Source organism: Magnolia sinica, chromosome 6 (genome assembly GCF_029962835.1).
Source record: "Magnolia sinica isolate HGM2019 chromosome 6, MsV1, whole genome shotgun sequence".
Lineage (NCBI taxonomy): Eukaryota > Viridiplantae > Streptophyta > Magnoliopsida > Magnoliales > Magnoliaceae > Magnolia > Magnolia sinica.
Genome location: NC_080578.1, coordinates 98239605 through 98260174, shown reverse-complemented (window position 1 = coordinate 98260174; position 20570 = coordinate 98239605). Strand labels below are relative to the sequence as shown.

Sequence of the window (20570 nt, the reverse complement as noted above, 5' to 3'; positions counted from 1 at the left end):
GATGGTCATCATAAAATTTGTATAATCAATGGGTTGAATGATTCAATCTGACAGACTTTTCAGGCATACCCCATTCCAGAGAATCCCTATCACATAAAGCATTTGCGTATTGAAAAGTACCCAATTCCAATGTCTAAGGCCCCAACATATCATATTGTAATACGATGGGATGTATTTGAGAAAAAATCATGTCAATATACCAAAATTGCTATTAAAAAATAAAAAATTCTTACAAGGAAAAAAGAAGAAGAAGAATAATACAAATAATTACCTAATATCATAAGAAAAAGAGAATGGAACAAGGCTTTTCAATCTTCAATCAGGTATCTGTTTCTCCTGGCCCCAAAAGCAAATCTCTGGACACACATGAAGGAACAAGTTACATATCATCCTCCATACTTTTACCATAAACAACTTACTTCAGATAAAACAAGGGTTCATTTCAATGGGTGGAACTCTAACATGGATGGGTTTTCTATGGACGAGGGTTCCATGAATAAGAGATCTTTGCTCTGTTTTGTTAAGGTGAGTTCCATGAGACCAAGATCATGGGCCTGTTTGGATACAGAACAATAAGATTTTGGTATTGGCAGAAATCCAGGATCTATGATTACAAAATCGATTTTATTTATTTATTTGAATGACATTGAAAGGGTTCTGAATTTGGAATTCCAATACTGGGTGGAATAGAATTTCTGGAATCCACCCATACTAATATATCACACATGCTACATTGATTAGATTTTCTATCTAAAATATCAGGCCATTTCACTCCTTGAGTAGCTCGAAAAATGGCCGGCATTATTGATTGCAAAAGAAAAGCTCTGATATTGATCTAGACCATCCATCATATCTCAGAAAGATCACTTCTGTTGGATAATCCCGACTGTCCAATGGGTAGAGAAATGGATGATGTTATATCCAATAGACTAGAAAGGCCCAATCATTGATCTAGGTCATCCATCATGTGTTCTGTATTTGGTCAAACAACTAGGATGACCAGTGAGATTTTTAGTGCAGGACTGTTCATGAGCCATCTGATGAGTGGTGAAGAAGTCGACCATGTATCTCATGTATTAGGGAATAGGCGTTGCCGGAGGAAGGAAAGATGGACATAAGCTCTTGGAATGGAAATGACATGTTTTTCCTGGAAGTTGTTGAAGTTTAAAGAACTTTCACATGTGAAAGACTGGATCTTCAAGAACTCCAAGATCTTAAGTTCCTAGAAGGGAATATGCTGGATACCAAATGAAGCCTAAGTGAACTAGGGCATTGAAACATGAGAACTCTAAATTTTCATGGAAAAATGTTCCAATTCCATGCATCAAAATGATCTCGAGGGGAATTTCCACTAAAAACTAGAAAATAAGAATTTCTTTCCTTAACTGAAAAGATCTGGGAGTATGCTTTCAGGCCGGTTAGGAAACGAATGTAAGTGGGTTTCATGGATCCATTGGTGGGGATGGATCTGATGGAAGGTACAAGATATTCTGCAACCTACAAAAACAACAATTACAAATATAATATCAGAATAGGAAAAATTGTAAACACTTTTTTTTTTTTTTTAAACACACGCACACACACCCCCACACACTCACGCTGTAGTGGGATTTCACCACCTATGGATACTCGAACCCTTGACTGGGTGTTGAAACTCCTGAGAGTCTACCACCAGAGCAAGAGTAAGGATCCTCTTGCACATGTATGTGGGCAACCAATTATTTATTTATTTATTGGAGAGCACTCCATTGGTACCAATACCAGTGTTTGAAATATTGGTATCGCGTTGCGTATCACACCCTTGGGATACTGATACGTATCGGTTATCACATGGGATATATCGGTTGTCTCGCGTAATGTATCATTGTTGTTGGAAACATGGGGAAACATTGGGAAATTGGTCGAATTTTTAAATGAAACTTCAATGATTGTTAAAAAAGACATCAATACACTTATAAATCAAAACATTACAAAAAATAAGTGCATATAATAAGTTTTCTTTGTATGGGATACTTATCTATGCGTTGTCTAACTGAATTGATGCAAGCATATTCAAAGTCTGTTCATATAATTTATAAATGTAAGAATAAGTGTGGGAACACAAGAAATACATTCAAAAGCAAAAGAAGAATCACTAGATCAGTTTACAAACATGTTTGATTTTATGTTTGGACACAGATTGCAACTGATTTGCAAGAAATTGATTTTATTTTTTTTTCAATTTTCCACAACCCGGCCCATCTCCTCCAAATCTCGAAATTGAAGCTCCCAATCCATGATTTTTCATGCAAAATATGAAAAATCATGGATTTGTAACAATTTGACACTAATTTAACATGATTTACAGAAGAAAAAGAAAGGGTCGAAAATTGAAAATTCTCACTGGATCAAACATGTGATATATCGCACTCATTTCGTATCGCACAGGTGGGATACAAGAAATATCGTAGGATATATCGGTTGATATCGTCGATATTTAAAACACTACCATAAGCAATGGTGGTACTGGACAAAAGTAAGGCCCAAGTGATGTATTCATGATATCCACACGTTCATCAGATGCGTGACATCAATTTACCACTGGTACCTAAAATCTGCCCGATCCAAAACTCAGGTGGGCCACACCACACGAAACAAGTTGAGAGTGGATGTCCACTGTTGATTGAATAGGGGGCTCATCATGTAGTGCATCTGCAATCCAGACCATGCAGAACCTTCATCTAGCATGGATGAAGAGTCAAGCTCACAATCAGGCTACTTTACAACTCAGGTGGGCCTTGATGCTCACAATCTGTTGGATGCCTTGGATCTTTTTCTTTTGTTTTTTTACACACCACATGCGTACTCGAACCCATGACTTTAGTGTTGAAACTCACTAGAGTCTACCACTGAGCCATGAGTAGGGACCCAGGATGGCTTGGATCTCACACCTGTGGCTTAGCGAAGCTCTATGCAGATCATCTCTCAGTTATGCATGCATGTACATGTCATTTCTCATGGTAGAGTTTTACCATGGATCATAGGGGGGATATGAGTTAATGCAAGCAGTTACAAACATGAGAACCCATTGATCATTTTAGTGCTTCAACTTCTTACCACTTCAGCAGGTTCGGCTAAAACATTGATGAAGAACTTCGCCTGTAATTCAAGCAACCAATCAGTGGATGCTCAAAAGCTTACTTGACAGAAGAAAACAAGGAGTACAATCCCTATAGCACCTGCTTTGTGAGCGCCCCAGACATGAGAAGGTCCGTCGTGACCATTCCTGGCTGAAAATAATAAAATAACGCATCACTAAAATGAAAGAATGTTACTGATACAGATTCTCCAAATACTTCAACCAGATGAATAGAAACTCCTAACACACCTGAGAGCAGGAAAAAAATTCCCATCAATTGCTACAAACGGACAAACAACGATACATTATGTTCTCCTAGTGGGGCACTGGGCAATACGTGGACACAAATGAAGAAACCACGTGCCCAGTCTAGTGCAAAAACCACGTTCTCTTAGTGCATAAGATTCTCATGCTTTGGGACTACCTCAAAAGTTTCCTAATTTGCAGGGGACTCAACTTGCTCAATCCAGTTAGAAGACGGCCTGTCCCACTTGCAATTTGTAGTGGAGAAGGCAGTGAAACGGGAGCCCATCTAATGCAGCTACCTTTTCCTGTGCCCCAAATGCAAGGAGAATGAGTTCCTCTGGACAAATGGAACCAATCCCAATTTTGGCAAACTCCCAAACAGAACCCTCATACAGTCTCCATCTAGAACTTATTCCACCAGCCTTGCCATGCATCTTTTGATCATTTACTAGGCTTAACTATTTGAGAAGTAGCTAATTCATTGCCAGAAGGAATTGATCCGGCTGATATATTCACATAGGCCTGCCAAAATTATGACTCTCAAAAAGCCACATTTCGATCTGAGTTTAAACAGTACCTAACAGATAAATAAAATGCATCATTGTTTTCTATTAATCCATTATTTTATATATTATTTCGAATATTTTCAAAAAACTTACCAGTTACCAAAGTATATAAGTTTCAAAATATTGGTGGAAAGGCAGCATATACACTTAACATCAAGAATTATTAAGACAGAGAATCCCATCTTAGTGGAAAAGAAAAGGTTCAAAAGGCACAACATACCGAGAGGTTATGCACCATAACGTTTTTAACTTCTTGCATCTGTAATTCAGCCTGAAACACACATGAGAACCTCATTTAAACATACCAATATAATTGCACTTGTAGCTTGCTATACTTTTGCACCATTCCTGTGCTTGAAAGTGATTCTCAACATTTTGAGCCATTGGGACTCATTTGCTTCTGACACAACTGATGAGTTAATTGATAAGCTTAACTGCTAAAATAAACACTCTTTGCTTATTTAGAAAGAGAAGCCAACATAATCCCAACATTATAGTCAAATTCTCATGCACACAATTGAGGCGACTATTGTGAGATCTTTATTTTGATTTCCACTTGTTACCCAAACAAGACCCTCAAAATGGAATCGATGGGAATCCATGCTCATATAAAATTTTGAGAAATAATCATTGGATAACCATTGTAGTTTTCTTTTCTTTTCCCACAATCCAAACTGGCCCTTAGGGTGCAAGACACCCAAAGACTCTTCCTTATCTCTCGAGGATAGGTGGCAATTAGTCACCTAAACTGATGGGGACATCACGCGCACACGCACGCCCCCTATACGCACGTAAGCAAAGAGGAGGGCCCCACCATCGATCTGGATCGATGACGACGTCCAGGGAGGGCCTCCTAGTTAAAAGACTGTGTTTTGGTTCATTGGAGTGGACTCGATAGCCATATAAAGCCCACCATGGGTTATCATGATCGTGGCCCGCTAGTCTAATTAATCTCATATTTTAGGTTTTGCTTATTATTGTTATTACAAGTGTCATGGACGGTTTAGATTACTTTAATTAGTTGTTATTTTTTATTACTTTATCGCCAAGTAATACGTTGCACATATGACGCAAGTTTTGGGGTATATGGTTTTATTATAAATAGGCACCCCTTGTAGTCTTTTTAATTCATTGAAGATTAATAAAAAATTCTGTGTTTTTCTACTCCTCTGAGCTTCTGAGTTGTGAAAATCCAATTGGGTGTGAAACCCTCCCTTTCTCGAAGGGCTGACTACCGTGGTGCGAAGCCACATCTATCCCAATTCGCCCCCACCTTCTTCCATCCATATTTCTCTTCTCCTACAATCATCTACGCTTCAAATCCATATTCTATTACAGCCGTTTTTCTCTCTATACAGCAGATTTCCAGAATCTGCCACTGCAGGAGGGCTGAAATTTCGGCGGAGCACCACGCACAAACCGTGCATCGGATCGAACTAAAATTTGGAGGTTTTGGAGTCCACCTTTGGCCGACCAGGGCCAAGCTGGCCCTTTTCTGAATAGTGGGCTCTACACATGTGCGGCCGGGATCGCACGCACGTGCGTCTGGGCCATTACTATTGTCCACACGTGCGATACTTCTCTGGTTCGTCTCTCTCCTCTCTTTTACTCCTCTTTCACCCAAAATCCCTAAACCTAACCCTAAATTATTCAAATCTCCACTTTTATGCCCTTTCTTCAACATTAGGGTTCCCTAAATTGAAATTTCTAAATCCCTTGGATTGGGGGAATTATTTCTGTGCATGTGTGAATGAATTTACCCTCCTTTGATTCTTGTTTGGTCTATAATTTTAATTGATCCGGCCTTAGCATGTGTAGGCCTAGACCCGCATAGATTCCCCTTGCTTGAATGTTTGAACTTTTGTGTGGAATGTGGAATTTTTATGTGATTGTTTCTGAATTAGTATGATCTAAAGCCTGAGATCTTGCATATCATATTTAATTTTCATGTCCTGCATCATAAACTCCTTGATTCCACTCTCAGACAGGCAGGATATGTAATAGCCTTTTAAGAAATCAAAAGCATCTAATGAGTACGAGCATCCATTTACTCCATGCAGTTTTCAGTTTGTTCTATTTTGTTGGAAACGTTTTTGGCACTTCTAGTTGAAGAATAAAATTGAAAATTCTTCTGGAGCTATCTGAATATGTCAACTTCCTCTTTGTAAATTTCATGACATCCTGATGAGTGGAAAAAAGTGGGGTTCGTAGTTTTGGTAATCCAGGACCCTCAATCAGTTGCAGCAAACCATGGATGGACCATGTCCCAAAAATCTCTCATATTAGAAGATCCACATGACCAAGTTTGGAACATTTTCCAGTTGAATGTGGACAATTGTTGTTATCTCTTCTTGGCCATCTATCTTTAGTCCAGGAGTTGAAAGGTTTCAAGATTGTTAGATCGAGAATATTTTGGGGTATAGTCCATCCATGGTGGAAACAACAGACCAATGGTCTGGATTACTGAACCATGAGCATCAGTTATCAGCAATGAAAACCCCTGTATTCTGTGCCAAAAAAAAAAACATCTATTCCTCTGATGGTCACTATTTATAACACACATGTGAGTAAAACAAATATCTTAAGTTGGGCTAGCATATGTAAATGTTAAACTCTATCTATTCTTTAGTTGGAATTGAGCTAAAACTATTTAAGATCTACCCAACAAATAAAAAATTAAAAAAGACAAATCTTGAATGGCTTGGGTTTAACTCTGCCTGGTAGCAACATAGCTGGATCCAAGCCCAGGTAAAGGAGTAGGGCCGTTGTCAGGTGGGGAACAGGCCATCAAACCTTTATCAAGTAAAACATGAGAAGTCTTGTTTTGAACTTGATGATTGGTCAAATAGGATTCATAAAATGGACCTCAGATAATTGCAATAAGGCTATGATGATGATGAATGGTTTTGGTTTAAGAGTTCTCGAACAAGGAATATCAGAAAACCACCTCAAAAAAAAGCCTTTAGTTCTATTTCAAAAATTTTGCTATAAAAACCTTGCTTTTTTAATCAATGATGATATTTGAATTGAATTACAGTTCCTTTTTATTTTGTTTTGGAGGAATCATATAAAACCACCTCGAAAAGAGAAAAAGAAAGGAAAAACGATATATGAAGTCTTTCAGTTTCCTACTCAACCCTTCCCTAAAAAAACTTAAGAGAAACAACAAGAAAGACCAGCATACAGATTGCATAGAATTTGTTATCGTGTTAGACTTCAAAAAAAGGAGTAGGGTCATGTTGTTTCTAGTGCAAGGTTAGAGGAACAACAAATAGGTTCTTTTATCAGAGATATCTGATCGAACAAACTAAAATATTATTAAAGAGATAACTAGTGAAATATCGAAATCAAGCAAAGAAAAAGGGCACAAGGATTCTACTAAGTGAGGATCGGACACATTTCAGCATTTAGAGACCTACATACACTTGTATATAGAAGAGAAATCTAGCATACCTGTAAGGATTTTGTTAGATGCACCACACTCCGCTTTGTTGCACCATAAGCTGCAAATCTAGAAAAGAAAAGGATGGGAATTATCCAACTAAGTTTGACCTGGCAAAAGAACTCATGGGGGCGGGCGGGTGAGATGACATATTCACTTCCATCTATACTTCTCTAAAAGAAATTAATATTTGGGCATTTATATTGTTCAAGTTGACTATTAGTGTGCTACAGGGACAGCTTCTACTTTCAAGCTTCCAGATAACATAGACAACATGATGCATTTCAGTCGAGCAGTTCACGAGCACAAATAGGGGATATGCTGCCATACCATTTAATCTGAGTTAAGCAACATAATCAATGAATTATCTCCATGAACCTCAGACAACCATATATTCGTAATACGTTCAGCATATTTGCATCAGATATGACGGCAAAATACACATTCTAGTATCAGATGCTCCTGGGATGCTATAGATACTTTCAATATCTGTCAAATATATTCATATTTGATGGAAGGGGCACGCTCCATTGGTACTGGGCAGATGTGGGGCTCACGTGATGTGCTTGCAGAATCCAACCCATGCATAAGATGTCTCACCTCAGAAAACCTTTATGACCCAAAAATCAGCACGATCCAAACGTAAGGTGGGCTACAGCAAAGGGAACGAGCTTCATCATGATTGATGTTCACTTTGCTGTGGCTAAGGACTTGATGAACGGTCTGAATGGACTTGAATATATACACAGCACAGCAGGCCCCCCAGGCGAATCAATGCCGATCACTCTCCCAATATGCTCCCTGTGCTGTGGCTTGTTTGAGTTTTGGATTGGGCCATTTTCGGGCTCTGAGGGTTTTTTGAGCTGATGTGTCATGAATACATCGCTGGGCCCCACATCTACCCAGTACTACCATAAGCTTACGGTGGTGCCTGTACCACTCGAGCGCGCCCCTTGATACATAACCAAAGGCTTATTTAAAGAACAAAATCAAAATTCAATGAAGCTAGAAAATCATAACAATTTTCTTATCTTCTTATCACACAAACACAAACGTGGGATCTGAAACATCTTGCCCACCAATATGTTCAAATTGTACCATTTGAATCATAAATTTTGGATTTTAACAGTAAGGGCTAACCTATAGATTTCAGCCAACTAGCAACTTTTTCATTTTGTAGGCTATCATAACTTTGATATGCTAATTACCAATCTTCTCATGCATCCCATACGCCAAACTATCAGACCCCTTGTAATCGTCAGAATGCCCTAGGCTTATGGAGTCTGCTTTCAGATAAGATCCATTTTTCGAGATGATTCACGGAATTGATGGAGAACGAACAAAGACAAAATACTTAAAATTAACTACACATCATAATGGTTGATATAGTATTTTATAAGTTTATGAAATTCAATTGCCGGTGTTATTCATAGAAGGAATTAAGTCCCACATGCTGCATATCTTTGTCAATTGAGCAGAACAGGCAACCATCTTCTTGTCCTAGAACTAAATATATTCTGTCAATTCTATGTCTAGTAGGGCACTGTTTGCCTATGATTCAAATTACTGGGATTGTATTGGAAGAATAAGATAAGGATGTGGACCCACTAGGATAACCTTGTAAGATAGAGACATAGAGTACATGAAGATCTTTCACTAATGTATTACTTTCTCCGCAAGAATCATGAAGGTGGCTACCTCAAATGCGCACATTCTCAAAAGTCTTATTCATAGGTTTAGGGCCCATTTGGATGCACCTTCCAATGAGGGTGTTTGAGGCGTAAGACCCTTGTGAGCCAAATCAGAGTTTTTGACATGCATTTGGATGCACTTTGCAAACCCCCATTTCACCATCCACTCAACAAAATGGGCACTAAGGAGAGGCGTTTGGATCGTAAGTAACTTAAGATACTTATGCCTTAAGTAGCTTATCTTGATTTCTAGGTATTAAATTGAAGTGATTAAGTAACTTTAAATAAAAACAGCTACTTATAATTAATTGATAATAACCCAAATTTAATTATCTCAAATAAGTTACTTATGTACTGCTGAAGTTGAAAAAGTAACTTATTTGGTGGTATCCAAACGGGCCCTAAAATACCACTCAATGAAGACCAATCAAATTGGTTTTCGTTGGGTTCACTGAAAAAGCAGGCTTGAAACCCTCTTTTGCAAAAACCTCCTTTTGCGTAAGTGCGTCCAAATGGGCTCTTATGCATAATTTACAAGAAATGGAAGCAATTTTAGTGCCCTTTTCCTTCTCAATAGATAGGTAGAAGAAATGCACAAGGAAAATGCAACATATGAGCTGCATCATCATCAATATAACTCTTTTTATGCGAAGAAATCTGAAGTAAACTGAACCACATGATACCGAGGGGTTGGCCTTCCATCTGAACCAGCTCCATCAATGTTGAAAATATGACCCCCTCGAGGCTGATTCGACATCATCTTTATTGCCTAGAGACACACAATTCTTGCATGTGATTAAAAAGGAAGATGCATCAGGTCTGTCAAAGTGGAGGAATTATAAAATCCTTAGGCAACAGGCCATCTATGGCATCCAGATGCCTGCAGCCCATGCAAGTGAGGTCCATGGACAGTGATCCAGACCACTGATTTGATAGACCCCATTGGGGAAGGGGAATGCCCCAAAAATCTCCAATATATGAAGATCATACCACTTTGATCAGTGGCAACAATGGTTAAGGGAAAAAACAGCAAAGGTACAGACTACAGAGAAACAACCAGCAATTGGATGAGTGGGACCCTACAGTCTTAAGTATTCCTAGGGTCCACCATGCACAGTGAGCCACATCTGATCAATGGTCTTGATCACTGGAAACTGTCCTACTTGTACGGACTGGGTGCAATAGGACACTGTACGCATCTGGATGCATCAGGATCCTATAACTCTTAATTATGTGATTATTTAAGAAAAATATATATGGAAAGCACTTTAACCTCTCGGCAACAGATCATCAAACCAAGGGTGTTTGTTGTGACAACTTCTCTGCAAAAACAAGATACTTCAAAGCCATGAATGATTGAAAGGACTGCAAGGTGTAATGTGGAAGACAAATAATATAGGAATGTCAGAATCTTACATAAGATCTTCATCAGAAGCTTCAGCCAACGGTTTATGGCTGTAGGCATTTGATCCAGCATTGTTAATCTGTACCCTTTCTCGAAACACAGTAAATTCAAGATTTCCAATGTCAAAAGCTGCTTTCAATTCATTGAATCATCCAACTCTTTCAAGAAGGGGGGAAATTGAACTTATAAAGAAACGAAGTAGACAATGGCATATTACTGGGGTTATGATGTGCAGTTAAAGTGAAAGCGAGCAGTGGTGTATAGCAAAGCTGGTAGGTATTGGCAAGCTTGTGCCGCACTCACCTTTACACATGATTGATGGGTATTTAGACCTAATGTCTGCATCAGGTGGACTTCACCATGTAAATGACCTTCCAAAAAGATCACATCGGTCCACTCATCAGATAGGCCACACATTTATATTGAATGTGGATCATTAGAAATATTTTAAACGATTCTAATGTGTGGCCCACCTGATGAGTTGATTAATTTGTGGTCAGTTAATCTACGTGAGGGGTTAACAGTCAACCTGATGAACAGATCCGATGTCTGGCACATGTGGCTGGGTGTAGAGATGCATGTGGAGAGGTGCTTGTGAAGCTCTAAGATAATGAACCTCACGATGAGCAATATGCAGTAAACAAGTCTTCCAACTGATAAAACATGCTTCTTCTTCTTTTCAGCACAATAGTTTAACAAGACAAAATAGGTCTACTTGAACCGAACAAAGTGCCACAGTACCACATAAAGAGATAAAAATATTCTCACTCGCAAACTCACCCACACCTGTTTCTAAACACCAAAGCTGGTTGTCCTAATATCAAGTTGGCTTTGTTTTAATGTTATTTCAATACAGTAAATAAATTAGGACCGACAAGGCGGGCCAGTTGGGCTTCAGGGCCTAGCTCACCATGGGCATTGGGCTCAGGCGAAGGCTTTATTTTCTACCCTGCAAAATGAACGGAAATGGGGCAGAGCCTGGCCCACGTGTTAAAAATTTTCCCATTGAAGTCTGGCCTGATCCTGGGTCTAGCTCTTTTTATGGTTTATCATGGACCTGATAGATTACCGAATTTCCAACCTGATAAATCAATGGGCTGTGCTCGGCATCCCCAACTGGGCCTAGAACTGGCCACTGCCATCCCCATGACCATAATTTGGGCATTGAAAATTCTACTAATTACCATGGCTGTAAGTTATTATGAAATTTGTATTGAATAGGTCTCTAGACCTGCCAATCAGGTACAACTAGCATAAACTTCTGAAGTGGTGAAGATAGTATCAATATGGACAAATAAAACAGTAAAGTTGTCCAGTTCAGCCATGTACCCATATATCTATGTATTTGAGCTTCTCACGGGCAAATATAACGAGAGCCTTGACATCATTCCCATTTCTAACATCGCAGACAGTACCCTACAACAATAAGAAAAGCTTCACAAGAAGGAATCCCTACAGCAAGTAAATAAGTATATTCAACTACTTCAAGAGGGAAAAAAGCTATGTAGTAGGTACCCACACATGCTGCTCCCCAAATTCCTCTCTTAAATTTTGAACAGCAGATTCTACCCGTTCAGCTGCATATGATGGTGAAGAAGTGCATGACTTTTTCTTCTTTTTTTTGGGTTCAGAATAAGTATGTGAATAGAGAATACATGCAGGGAAGCATCTCCAGCAAAAAGAAAGAAAAGAGAAGGAACATAGAAACTTTCACAACCAATTTATACATGTGTGTGTGTAGCAAAGCAAGCAATTATTGACAAAGAGACACTCTACTAACATTAAAATTCCCCTTTATGGTAGAGAGCAAGGTTTTAAAATTCAATATTGGTGGCCAATTTGGTCATGATTGAAAAAGACTAATGTAATTGGCTGCCAACTCGGATATGAATCAGCTTAGTTGTGTTGGGTCACTTCTCATTTTATTTCAATTTGCAATGGAAAATCGGAAGTTTGGGAGAATAACCCAAGAGCTATCAATTGTGTGAGTGGACTTTCCACGGTGACTACAATTAGGATGATTCCAGGCTCTATTCTTGCTTCTCTTCTACAACAAATAGTCAACAAGAATCAATGGGAAAAAAGTTGTGATGCTCTAATCCTAGGTACAAAAGCATGTGAATAAGAACCTTGCCCAGTTTAAATCTTGATACAGTTGTTAAACTGGTCATGTCTGCAACTGCCCTGGACCTGATCAGACCCAACCCATTTGGTCATGTAGCCTGGTCATTTGTTGTGATATGTATTGAAGAAATGGAGTTTGTAGGATGAAACTGGGCAAGGTTCTTGGGTTTTACACTATTCACATGCTTTTGTACAGGGCATTAGACCCATAAGAATCATGGTGTGCTGTAACGGTCGATGTAACAATAACTGTGGCAACCGTTATGTATTATGGGGTTGTAACGGCCATTACAGTAAAATAAAAATAAAAAAAATGACCCGTAACGGCTTTTATGGCCCATATCATAGAGGTAACAATGGTGCCCATTATCACTACCGTTACCATTGCTGAATACCTTGATAAGAATAAGGGTCAGGTCTCGGTTGGGTTCAAGTCCAAATAAGTTGGGACCGGATCAAGTCTATCTTGGGTTGATATGTTAAGCACCCAAGTACATGTTTTCATTGGGCAAATTTTTACATGTTAAGCACCCAACTACATGATTATGTAGAGTTGATATGTTAAGCTGGGACAAGGTCAGGTGTGTGGGAATTTTATGATCTCATTGTCAGTCCCTAGCCCAGATAAAGGAGGATTGCATCAAGTTGGCAACCGCATCCAACTTATGCCATAACTTCCAACATGAATCTGAACAATATGACATGTTCTTACTGAAGTTATGGCCCTTGATATAGTGGAATGGCGGAAAATTATTCATGTAGCCGACCCCAATTAGTTGGGAGAAGGCTTAGATAATTATGATTTCCATTAAATTGTCCATATGGTATTTTGTGCCTCAAATTGGCAATGAGAAATTCCAATTACAATGAATGTTGTGTGTGTTGAGAAGTCCAATTCATACCTGATCGTGAGCATATTACAACATTATCACCTGCTTTTAGGAATTCTTTAGCAAGTGCATACCCAATTCCTGCAAAGAAAAGACAAATCACAGAACGGTGAGGAGCTAGTAGTAAGATAGAATTAACAAATGGGATAAAAGCGGTAAGATAACAAATAGTAATGTAGAGAACTACATTGACCAACCTTAAAATAGTAATGCGGGATTAACAAAGATGTTGAATGCCTTTATGTAGAGAACTACATTGACCAACTTAACAAAAAAAAAATAAGAGTCGAAAATCCCTATGTTAGCTTTACTATTGAAAAACAAGGATGAAGTTAACTCGCATAATCTATATGTTGAAGTACAAGCATAAAGTTAACTATATATCAAGGAATTAGCTGAAATTCCTTAAGGGCCTATTTATTTCACCATTACCACAGTAATGTAAAGGAAATGTGTAATGATTACAAATTACTTTACCGGTTTCCTGACAACATCTGCATTTGACCACCCATTCCCGTGTTTGGTTTATTGGTAGTAAAATCGTAATGATGCCAATTTTACATTACTTTAATATCAAATCATCACCAAAATACACCGAAGTCGCTGTTTGGATTCGAGATTTTCGAGGTAACGCCATAAAAAAGTGCAATGATTACAAATTCTTTTACATGTCTCCTGAATACAAATTGATGGGGACATCTCGCGCACATGCACGCCCCCCTACGCATGTACGCAAGGAGGAGGGCCCCACCATCGATTTGGATCGATGACGACATCCAGGGAGGGCCTCCTACTTAGAGGGCTGCGTTTTGGTTTGTTGGAGTAGACCCGATAGTCATGTAAATCCCACCATGGGTTCTCATGATTGTGGCCCACTATTCTAATTAATCTAGTACTTTGTGTTTTGCTTATTATTCTTATTAAGAATGTCATGGACGGTTTAGATTGCTTTGATTAGTTGTTATTTTTTATCACTTCGTCACAAAGTAATAGGTTACACACTTGGCACGAGTTTTGGGGTATAGGGTTTTATTATAAATAGGCACCCCTTGTAGTCTTTTTCATTCAATGAAGATTAATAAAATTGCTGTGTTTTTCTGCTCCTCTAAATTTGAGTAGTGGAGATTCAATTGGGTGCAAAACCCTCCCTTCCTCGAAGGGCTGACTACTGTGGTGCAAAGCCACACCTATCCCAATTCGCCCCCACCTTCTACCATCCATATTTCTCTTTTCCTACAAGCATTGCATCTGCAAATCCATCAATATTTGCAAGCGTTTCCCCATCTACAGCAGATTTCTAGAATCTGGCCTTGCAGGAGGGCTGAAATTTCGGCGGAGCACCACGCACAAACCATGCATCGAATCGAGCTGAGATTTGGGAGTTTTGAAGCCCATCCCTGGCCGACTAGGGTCAAGGTGGCCTTTTTCTAAATAGTGAGCCCCACACACTTGCAGCCAGGATCACATGCACGTGCGTCTGGGCCATTACTGTTGTCCACACGTGCGGTACTTCTCTGGTTCGTCTCTCTCCTCTCTCACTCCTCTTCTACCCAAAATCCCTAGACCTAACCCTAAATTATTCAAATACCCAATTTTATGCCCTTTCTTCAACCTTAGGGTTCCCCGAATTGAAATTTCTGAATCCCTTGGATTGGGGGAATTATTTTTGTGCATGTGTGGATAAATTTACCCTCCTTTGATTCTTGTTTGGTCTATAATTTTAATTGATCTAGCCCTAGCATGTGTAGGCCTAGATCCGCGTAAGATTCCCCTTGATTGAGTGTTTGAACTTTTGTTGCTGGATGTGGAATTTTGTGTAATTGTTTCTGAACTAGTGTGATCTAAAGCCTGACAATCTTGCACATTATACTTGAATTTCATGTCCTGCATCACATATGCATTTAATTGACGATTCTCGTATTTGGTTTGGCAATGGTAAAATCGTATTGATGACACTTTCCCTTTACATTATTGGGTAATTAGCAAATAGAGCCTAAATATAGCATGATAGGATAATTAATGCACTCTTTTCATGGGGTTGATCTCAAAGCTCAAGTGCTTTGGTGATCGGCCATCAAATATTGGATGGGACCCAATTGCACATGTGTGTATCTACTCAAGATGCAAGGTTGGAGAACCCCAAGTTGTATTCAAATTTGATATGGAAAGGTTTATGACTACAAATCGGTATTTTGTGAATTATATGCCAAATCTAGTTTTTGTGTTAAGATGAAAAATTTGGATGATGTAGTGCATGAGTTATGCTTCTCAACACTGGCTACTAGCTCCCCTCAAGGTTTCTTTAGAGCTAATGGGGTAATTCATCAAGGGGGTCCTCTTTCACCTTAGTCCACTGACCCAATTAGTTAGGATAAGGCTTAAATGATGGGGCTCTAAGTCCAATGCTAGACCTGGCTAAATAAGAAGGTTTGATTAACAAATTCTTGGTGGAAAATGTAGATTTTCATATTCCCACAATTAGTTCGTTGATCATGTGATTCTAATCTATGACCCCATCCAGGTCCAAGTGAATAATTTGTGGAAGACTCTTTAGTTCTTTGAGGCAATTTCAAGGCAAAAGATCAACATTTGGAAAAGCAAATTGATGGGAATAAGGTTGAGTGGAGAGGCAAAATTGTCCTAGCAATCGTTTTTGGGTGGAGCCAATAAAACTACCATCTTCTTATTTGGGCCTTCCCCTTTACATCGGTAAACTGATGAAGTATCTTTGGAACAGGGTGGTGGAAAGGGTAGAGTGGAAATATTTGGGATGGAAAAGCCAATGTTTGTTCTTTGGTGGATGAATTACACTAATAAAGACAACTTTAGCTCATATGCCGGTTCATTTCATGTTATCATCATCTAAGCTTATGCCAACTAATTGGGTCAGCTACATGAATCATGTTCCACCATTGCACTCTATCAAGGAACATATCCTCAGTTTCAGTTATACCATAGGTTATCTAGTCTTTTCTTACTACCTCCACTCGAGTCCTTTTAGGCCTTCCCCTTGCCCTTTTAGAGCCTTCAACTTAAACTAGCTTGCTCCTTATAACCAGTGCAGTTACCAGTCTCACCATCTAAATCTACTTTCCCTTCTCTTATTACTTATTGGTGTTACTCCTAAGTTCCCTTGAATGCATTCATTTCTAATTATGTCATCCATCTCAACATCCTCATTTTAGTTTCGTTCATCTGATAAACATGTTGTTCCCTGACTGCCTAACATTTTACATTTTATTCCATATGTTAAACTAAAAGAGACTGCATCGTGGAAACTTTAACTTGTTTATTTAAAAAATAATAATAATAACAGGAATATATAGAAGAGATGAGAGATATGTGGAAATCTAGATACATCTTAACGGATACATCTTAACAAATAAGGAAATATCCTAATTTACTCTAAGTCTCTAACGTCCCCTCTTAAATTCAAGGTACTCAAAGAGGAGTAATTTGAGTTTGTAAGGTACAATCAACATTTACTCAAAAGCAAAAGAAAAATGTAACTGTAGGATGAGATGAGTATGAGGTGATGAAACAATGAGTAGCATTAGGCAAGCAGGCACTGTTGATGACTTCTGGGATGTGAACCATTGACACTTCCAACTACTGACAAATGATCTAACAACACTTTCAATGGCGGAAATTTCACCCATTGATCTTTTGGTGGATACACACTTCCAATGGCTAAGAGTTCAACTGTTGCTCTTTCGGTGACTCTAGATGTTTCGATAGCAAATAAAGAAACAGATTCAGTCCATATGCCCAGCACAATAATGTGGTCCAAACGGCTGACACAAACAAGTCCAGTCCAAAAGTCCTGCACAAAAATGAGTCTGGTTTATACACCCGACAAAAATGAGTTCGGTCCAAAAGCCCGGCACAATAACAAGTCCAGTTCAAAATGCCCCACACAAAAACAAGCCTGGTCCAAAAGGCCCAATGCAACAATGAAAAACACAGCTTAAAAGGCCTGGTGCGAAGAAGATACATCGTCGAAGGTGTAAGGAGACAGCTCGTCACTTCTACTGGGTTGTCGTCGTGGTGATGGGTGGTCCGGCAAGTTGCAACAATCGGAGAGAACAATGAATGGACGGTTAGGATCATCCAGTCAGTCTGGTTTTTCGGTTAGGCCCCATCCAGAGTGGGGACCATGTTTTGGACAGTTCGAATTGAGCTACACACATGCCATGTTTGCATTATTTGGGTGCACGCGTAGTATATGCTTCTCCAGCATAGCATGGTATAAATACTCCTAATCTCAATCTCACATCTTTCATTACTGCTATTGTTCACAAATAATCAAAACCAGGATTCTCAGATCAAAAAAATTATATACAAGAATCAAGACAGTAGCATTGTTGGAATTGAAAATTCTATAATTCTAATTCTAATATTTCTTCATTGAATTTCGAAATTCCACATTTATCCAAGACAATTTCAGGATTAAGAAAAGCAAAAAAAATAAAAAAAATTTAAAAAAAATTTAAAAAAAAATTCTAATTCACCATTGAAATTCAAAGAACTGAAACATCCACCACTTGAAAACATCAGCAGACCACCTGAATTGTAGACATACAAGCAATCTCCACCTTACAAAGTGTTATGATGGGTCCCACCAATGACAGGCACAAGCTTAAAATGCACATGGGTTGGCCATTGGCCCACATCCCATTGATCAGATAGTTAGGATCTCCCCGCCAGGGTATTGCCTATCCAAGGTGGGCTCCACATCAATGACGGTCCCGATCAAACTATACCGCCCACGAGTTCGATGGAGACTGGTGCGATGCACCCAATGAAATGGTCCCGCAGGGCGGCAATCTATAATAATCCAACGGTCTGGAGCTGACCTTTGGTTGATCCGGTGATGAGAACGTTGTAGGGAGGGAGCATGGGTTCTCTCTTCCCATCGGAAGATTCGGAGTCGGACTCGGATTCGGATCCTGCAGCGGATATTCTCAAGAGATTCCGATTCCCTTCCGTACGGAGATGTGGGGAATTGTGGCGGGAGGCAACGGTCGAGAAACCGAGACGGCTTCCCGAAACGGGCGTTTCGGAGAGGGGAGAAGCGAAAGAGACGGATCTGTTTCGGAAGGAGGAGTGAGGAGAAGCAACGAAGATGGCGGGAAAATGGAGGGAAGACATTGATTCGGTGCACTCGCGGAGAGAGAAATAGTGAGAAAGGATAAGACCGCTAAGAGAGGAGGGAAGGGAGATGATATATATTGTAGATAAGAGCCAGCGTTTCAGCGTCCACGTGGCAGGTAAATGGTAGATCATGACCGTACAACTAGTGTAGTATACTGTGGATGGCCCATGTTTTAAATTCCAGCTAAAATGGATGGTTCTAAACATTCCGTTCAGGGACTTGAAGTGGACGGTGAAATTCAGAAAGTCTAAACGGTTACTTACAATTCAGGAAGAGGTCAGGTGGACAGTCCTGATCAGAGGCAGATTGATTGCGACATGTGGAGGGCCATCGTGATGTTTGTGAGAAATCCATCCCCACCATCCATTTTTCCATTTCAAGGTAGGACATGAGCCCAAAACTGAGATATTTTCAAAATTCAAGTGTACCACACGACAGGAAAAGGTGGGGAGGGAAATGCCTACCGTTGAAACCTTTCTGAGGTCCACTTTGATGTTTATATTCCATCCAAACCGTTCGTGAGGTCATTTCCACTCGCATGAGCTGAAAACACAAAAATATTAGTGTGATCCAAAACCTCTCTGGCCCCACAAATGTTACAACGGTGGATGTTCAATCTCCACTGTTTCCTGTCTTGTAGCTAACTTGAGCTCTAGATCTGCCTCATTCTTGGGCTCATGTACTAACATGAGCTAACAAAACGGATGGATAGGATGGATTTCACGAAAACATCGTGATGGGCCCACCTAGCTTCCGACTGTACAAACTTCCTACAACAGGGGTCACAGGCCATCCCAAACCGTCCTGATGACTGCTGAGGTTTGGATATTGACAAGGTCAGTAGCCAAATCGCTACTGAAGTCACTTCACCCAGCTCTGTGGACCCAACCATGATGTATGTGTTGTATCCATACTGTCCAACCATTTTCAGAGATTGTTTTATGGCATTGCAAAGAGAATGAGAAAAAAGTGGGGACAGTGGCATCCACCGGTCAAAACTTCTTAGGAGCTACAGTTGTTTCCAATCAAGCTGATATTTTTTTTTTCACTTCATCTATATCTGTGTTAACTTATGCATAGGTTGGATCTCAAAAATACATCACGGTGGGCCCTATAAATGTTTCAACGGTGGGTGTGGCTGCTCCCACGGTTTTCTGTGGTGGGCCACTTGAAATTTAGATCTATTTCATTCTCTTTTTAATGTCATAAAACCACCTCTAAAAATGGTTGGACAGTATGGATACAACACATGCATCATGGTGAGGTCCACAGAGCTTGGTGACCTCACTTCAGTAGGGATTTGGCTACTGACCTTGTCAGTATCCAATCCGCGCCCGCTCATAGCACGGTTGAGACGCAGATTACTCGGTGATCAGGGGGACGGATTAGCTGGTATCCGGGCAACAGCTGAGTGGGTGTTACCGTTAACATGTCGGGCCCACCTTGATAAATATGTTTCATATCCACGCCGCCAATCTTTTTTCCGCAGCTCATTTAAGGTCGTTATCCCAGAAATTAAGCCGATAAAAATCTATAGTGGACCACACCACTGGAAAAAGTGGTGAATAACCATTAAAAGCTTTTCGTAGGCCATAAAATTTTTGGATAAAGATAATCTCTTTTATTTTCCCTTTATGCAGATCTGTTTGACCTTATCAACAGGTTGGATGATAAATAAACATTACGGATCTTCTTACAGTGGGCCTTGGGAAATTTTTAATGGTAAACATTGAATCATCACTGTTTCTTGTGGTGTGGTCCAGGTAAGATTTGGACATGATTAATTTTTGGGTCCATGTCCTAAAATAGGATGAAAAAAACAGATGGACGGAGTGGATATGCAACATATCATCAAGGCGGCCCTATGGTAAGGGTAACACTCTCGAACTAAGGTGTTATGCAGGCAACACCTAATCCGCAGCCTTGATGGGAC

The 20570-nt window shown here is 39.6% G+C and overlaps 1 protein-coding gene across 1 annotated transcript; it reads right to left on the bottom strand.

Moving 5' to 3' along the window:
* Positions 1-89: 89 nt before the first annotated feature.
* LOC131249207 (chlorophyll(ide) b reductase NOL, chloroplastic) lies at positions 90-18692 on the bottom strand. The gene is made up of 13 exons (XM_058249832.1): positions 18339-18692; positions 13495-13563; positions 11984-12045; positions 11798-11884; positions 10480-10547; positions 10337-10385; positions 9747-9832; positions 7384-7441; positions 4151-4201; positions 3219-3269; positions 3097-3138; positions 1387-1497; positions 90-356 (listed from the first exon to the last, which is right to left on the bottom strand). The coding sequence occupies exons 1-13, from the start codon at positions 18631-18633 to the stop codon at positions 309-311; spliced, it is 1077 nt and encodes a 358-aa protein (XP_058105815.1). The 5' UTR covers positions 18634-18692; the 3' UTR covers positions 90-308.
* Between the last annotated feature and the right edge of the window lie 1878 nt (positions 18693-20570).

What these genes read in the sequence shown, in the direction of transcription:
- LOC131249207 (XM_058249832.1), bottom strand. Translation starts at nt 18,633, where the DNA reads ATGTCTTCCCTCCATTTTCCCGCCATCTTCGTTGCTTCTCCTCACTCC. An exon ending in GCTTCTGATGAAGATCTTAT is followed by an intron (nt 10,386 to 10,479) that starts GTAAGATTCTGA and finishes TTGTTTTTGCAG; the next exon opens with AGAAGTTGTCACAACAAACA. An exon ending in TAGCCGAACCTGCTGAAGTG is followed by an intron (nt 1,498 to 3,096) that starts GTAAGAAGTTGA and finishes TTGTTTTTGTAG; the next exon opens with GTTGCAGAATATCTTGTACC.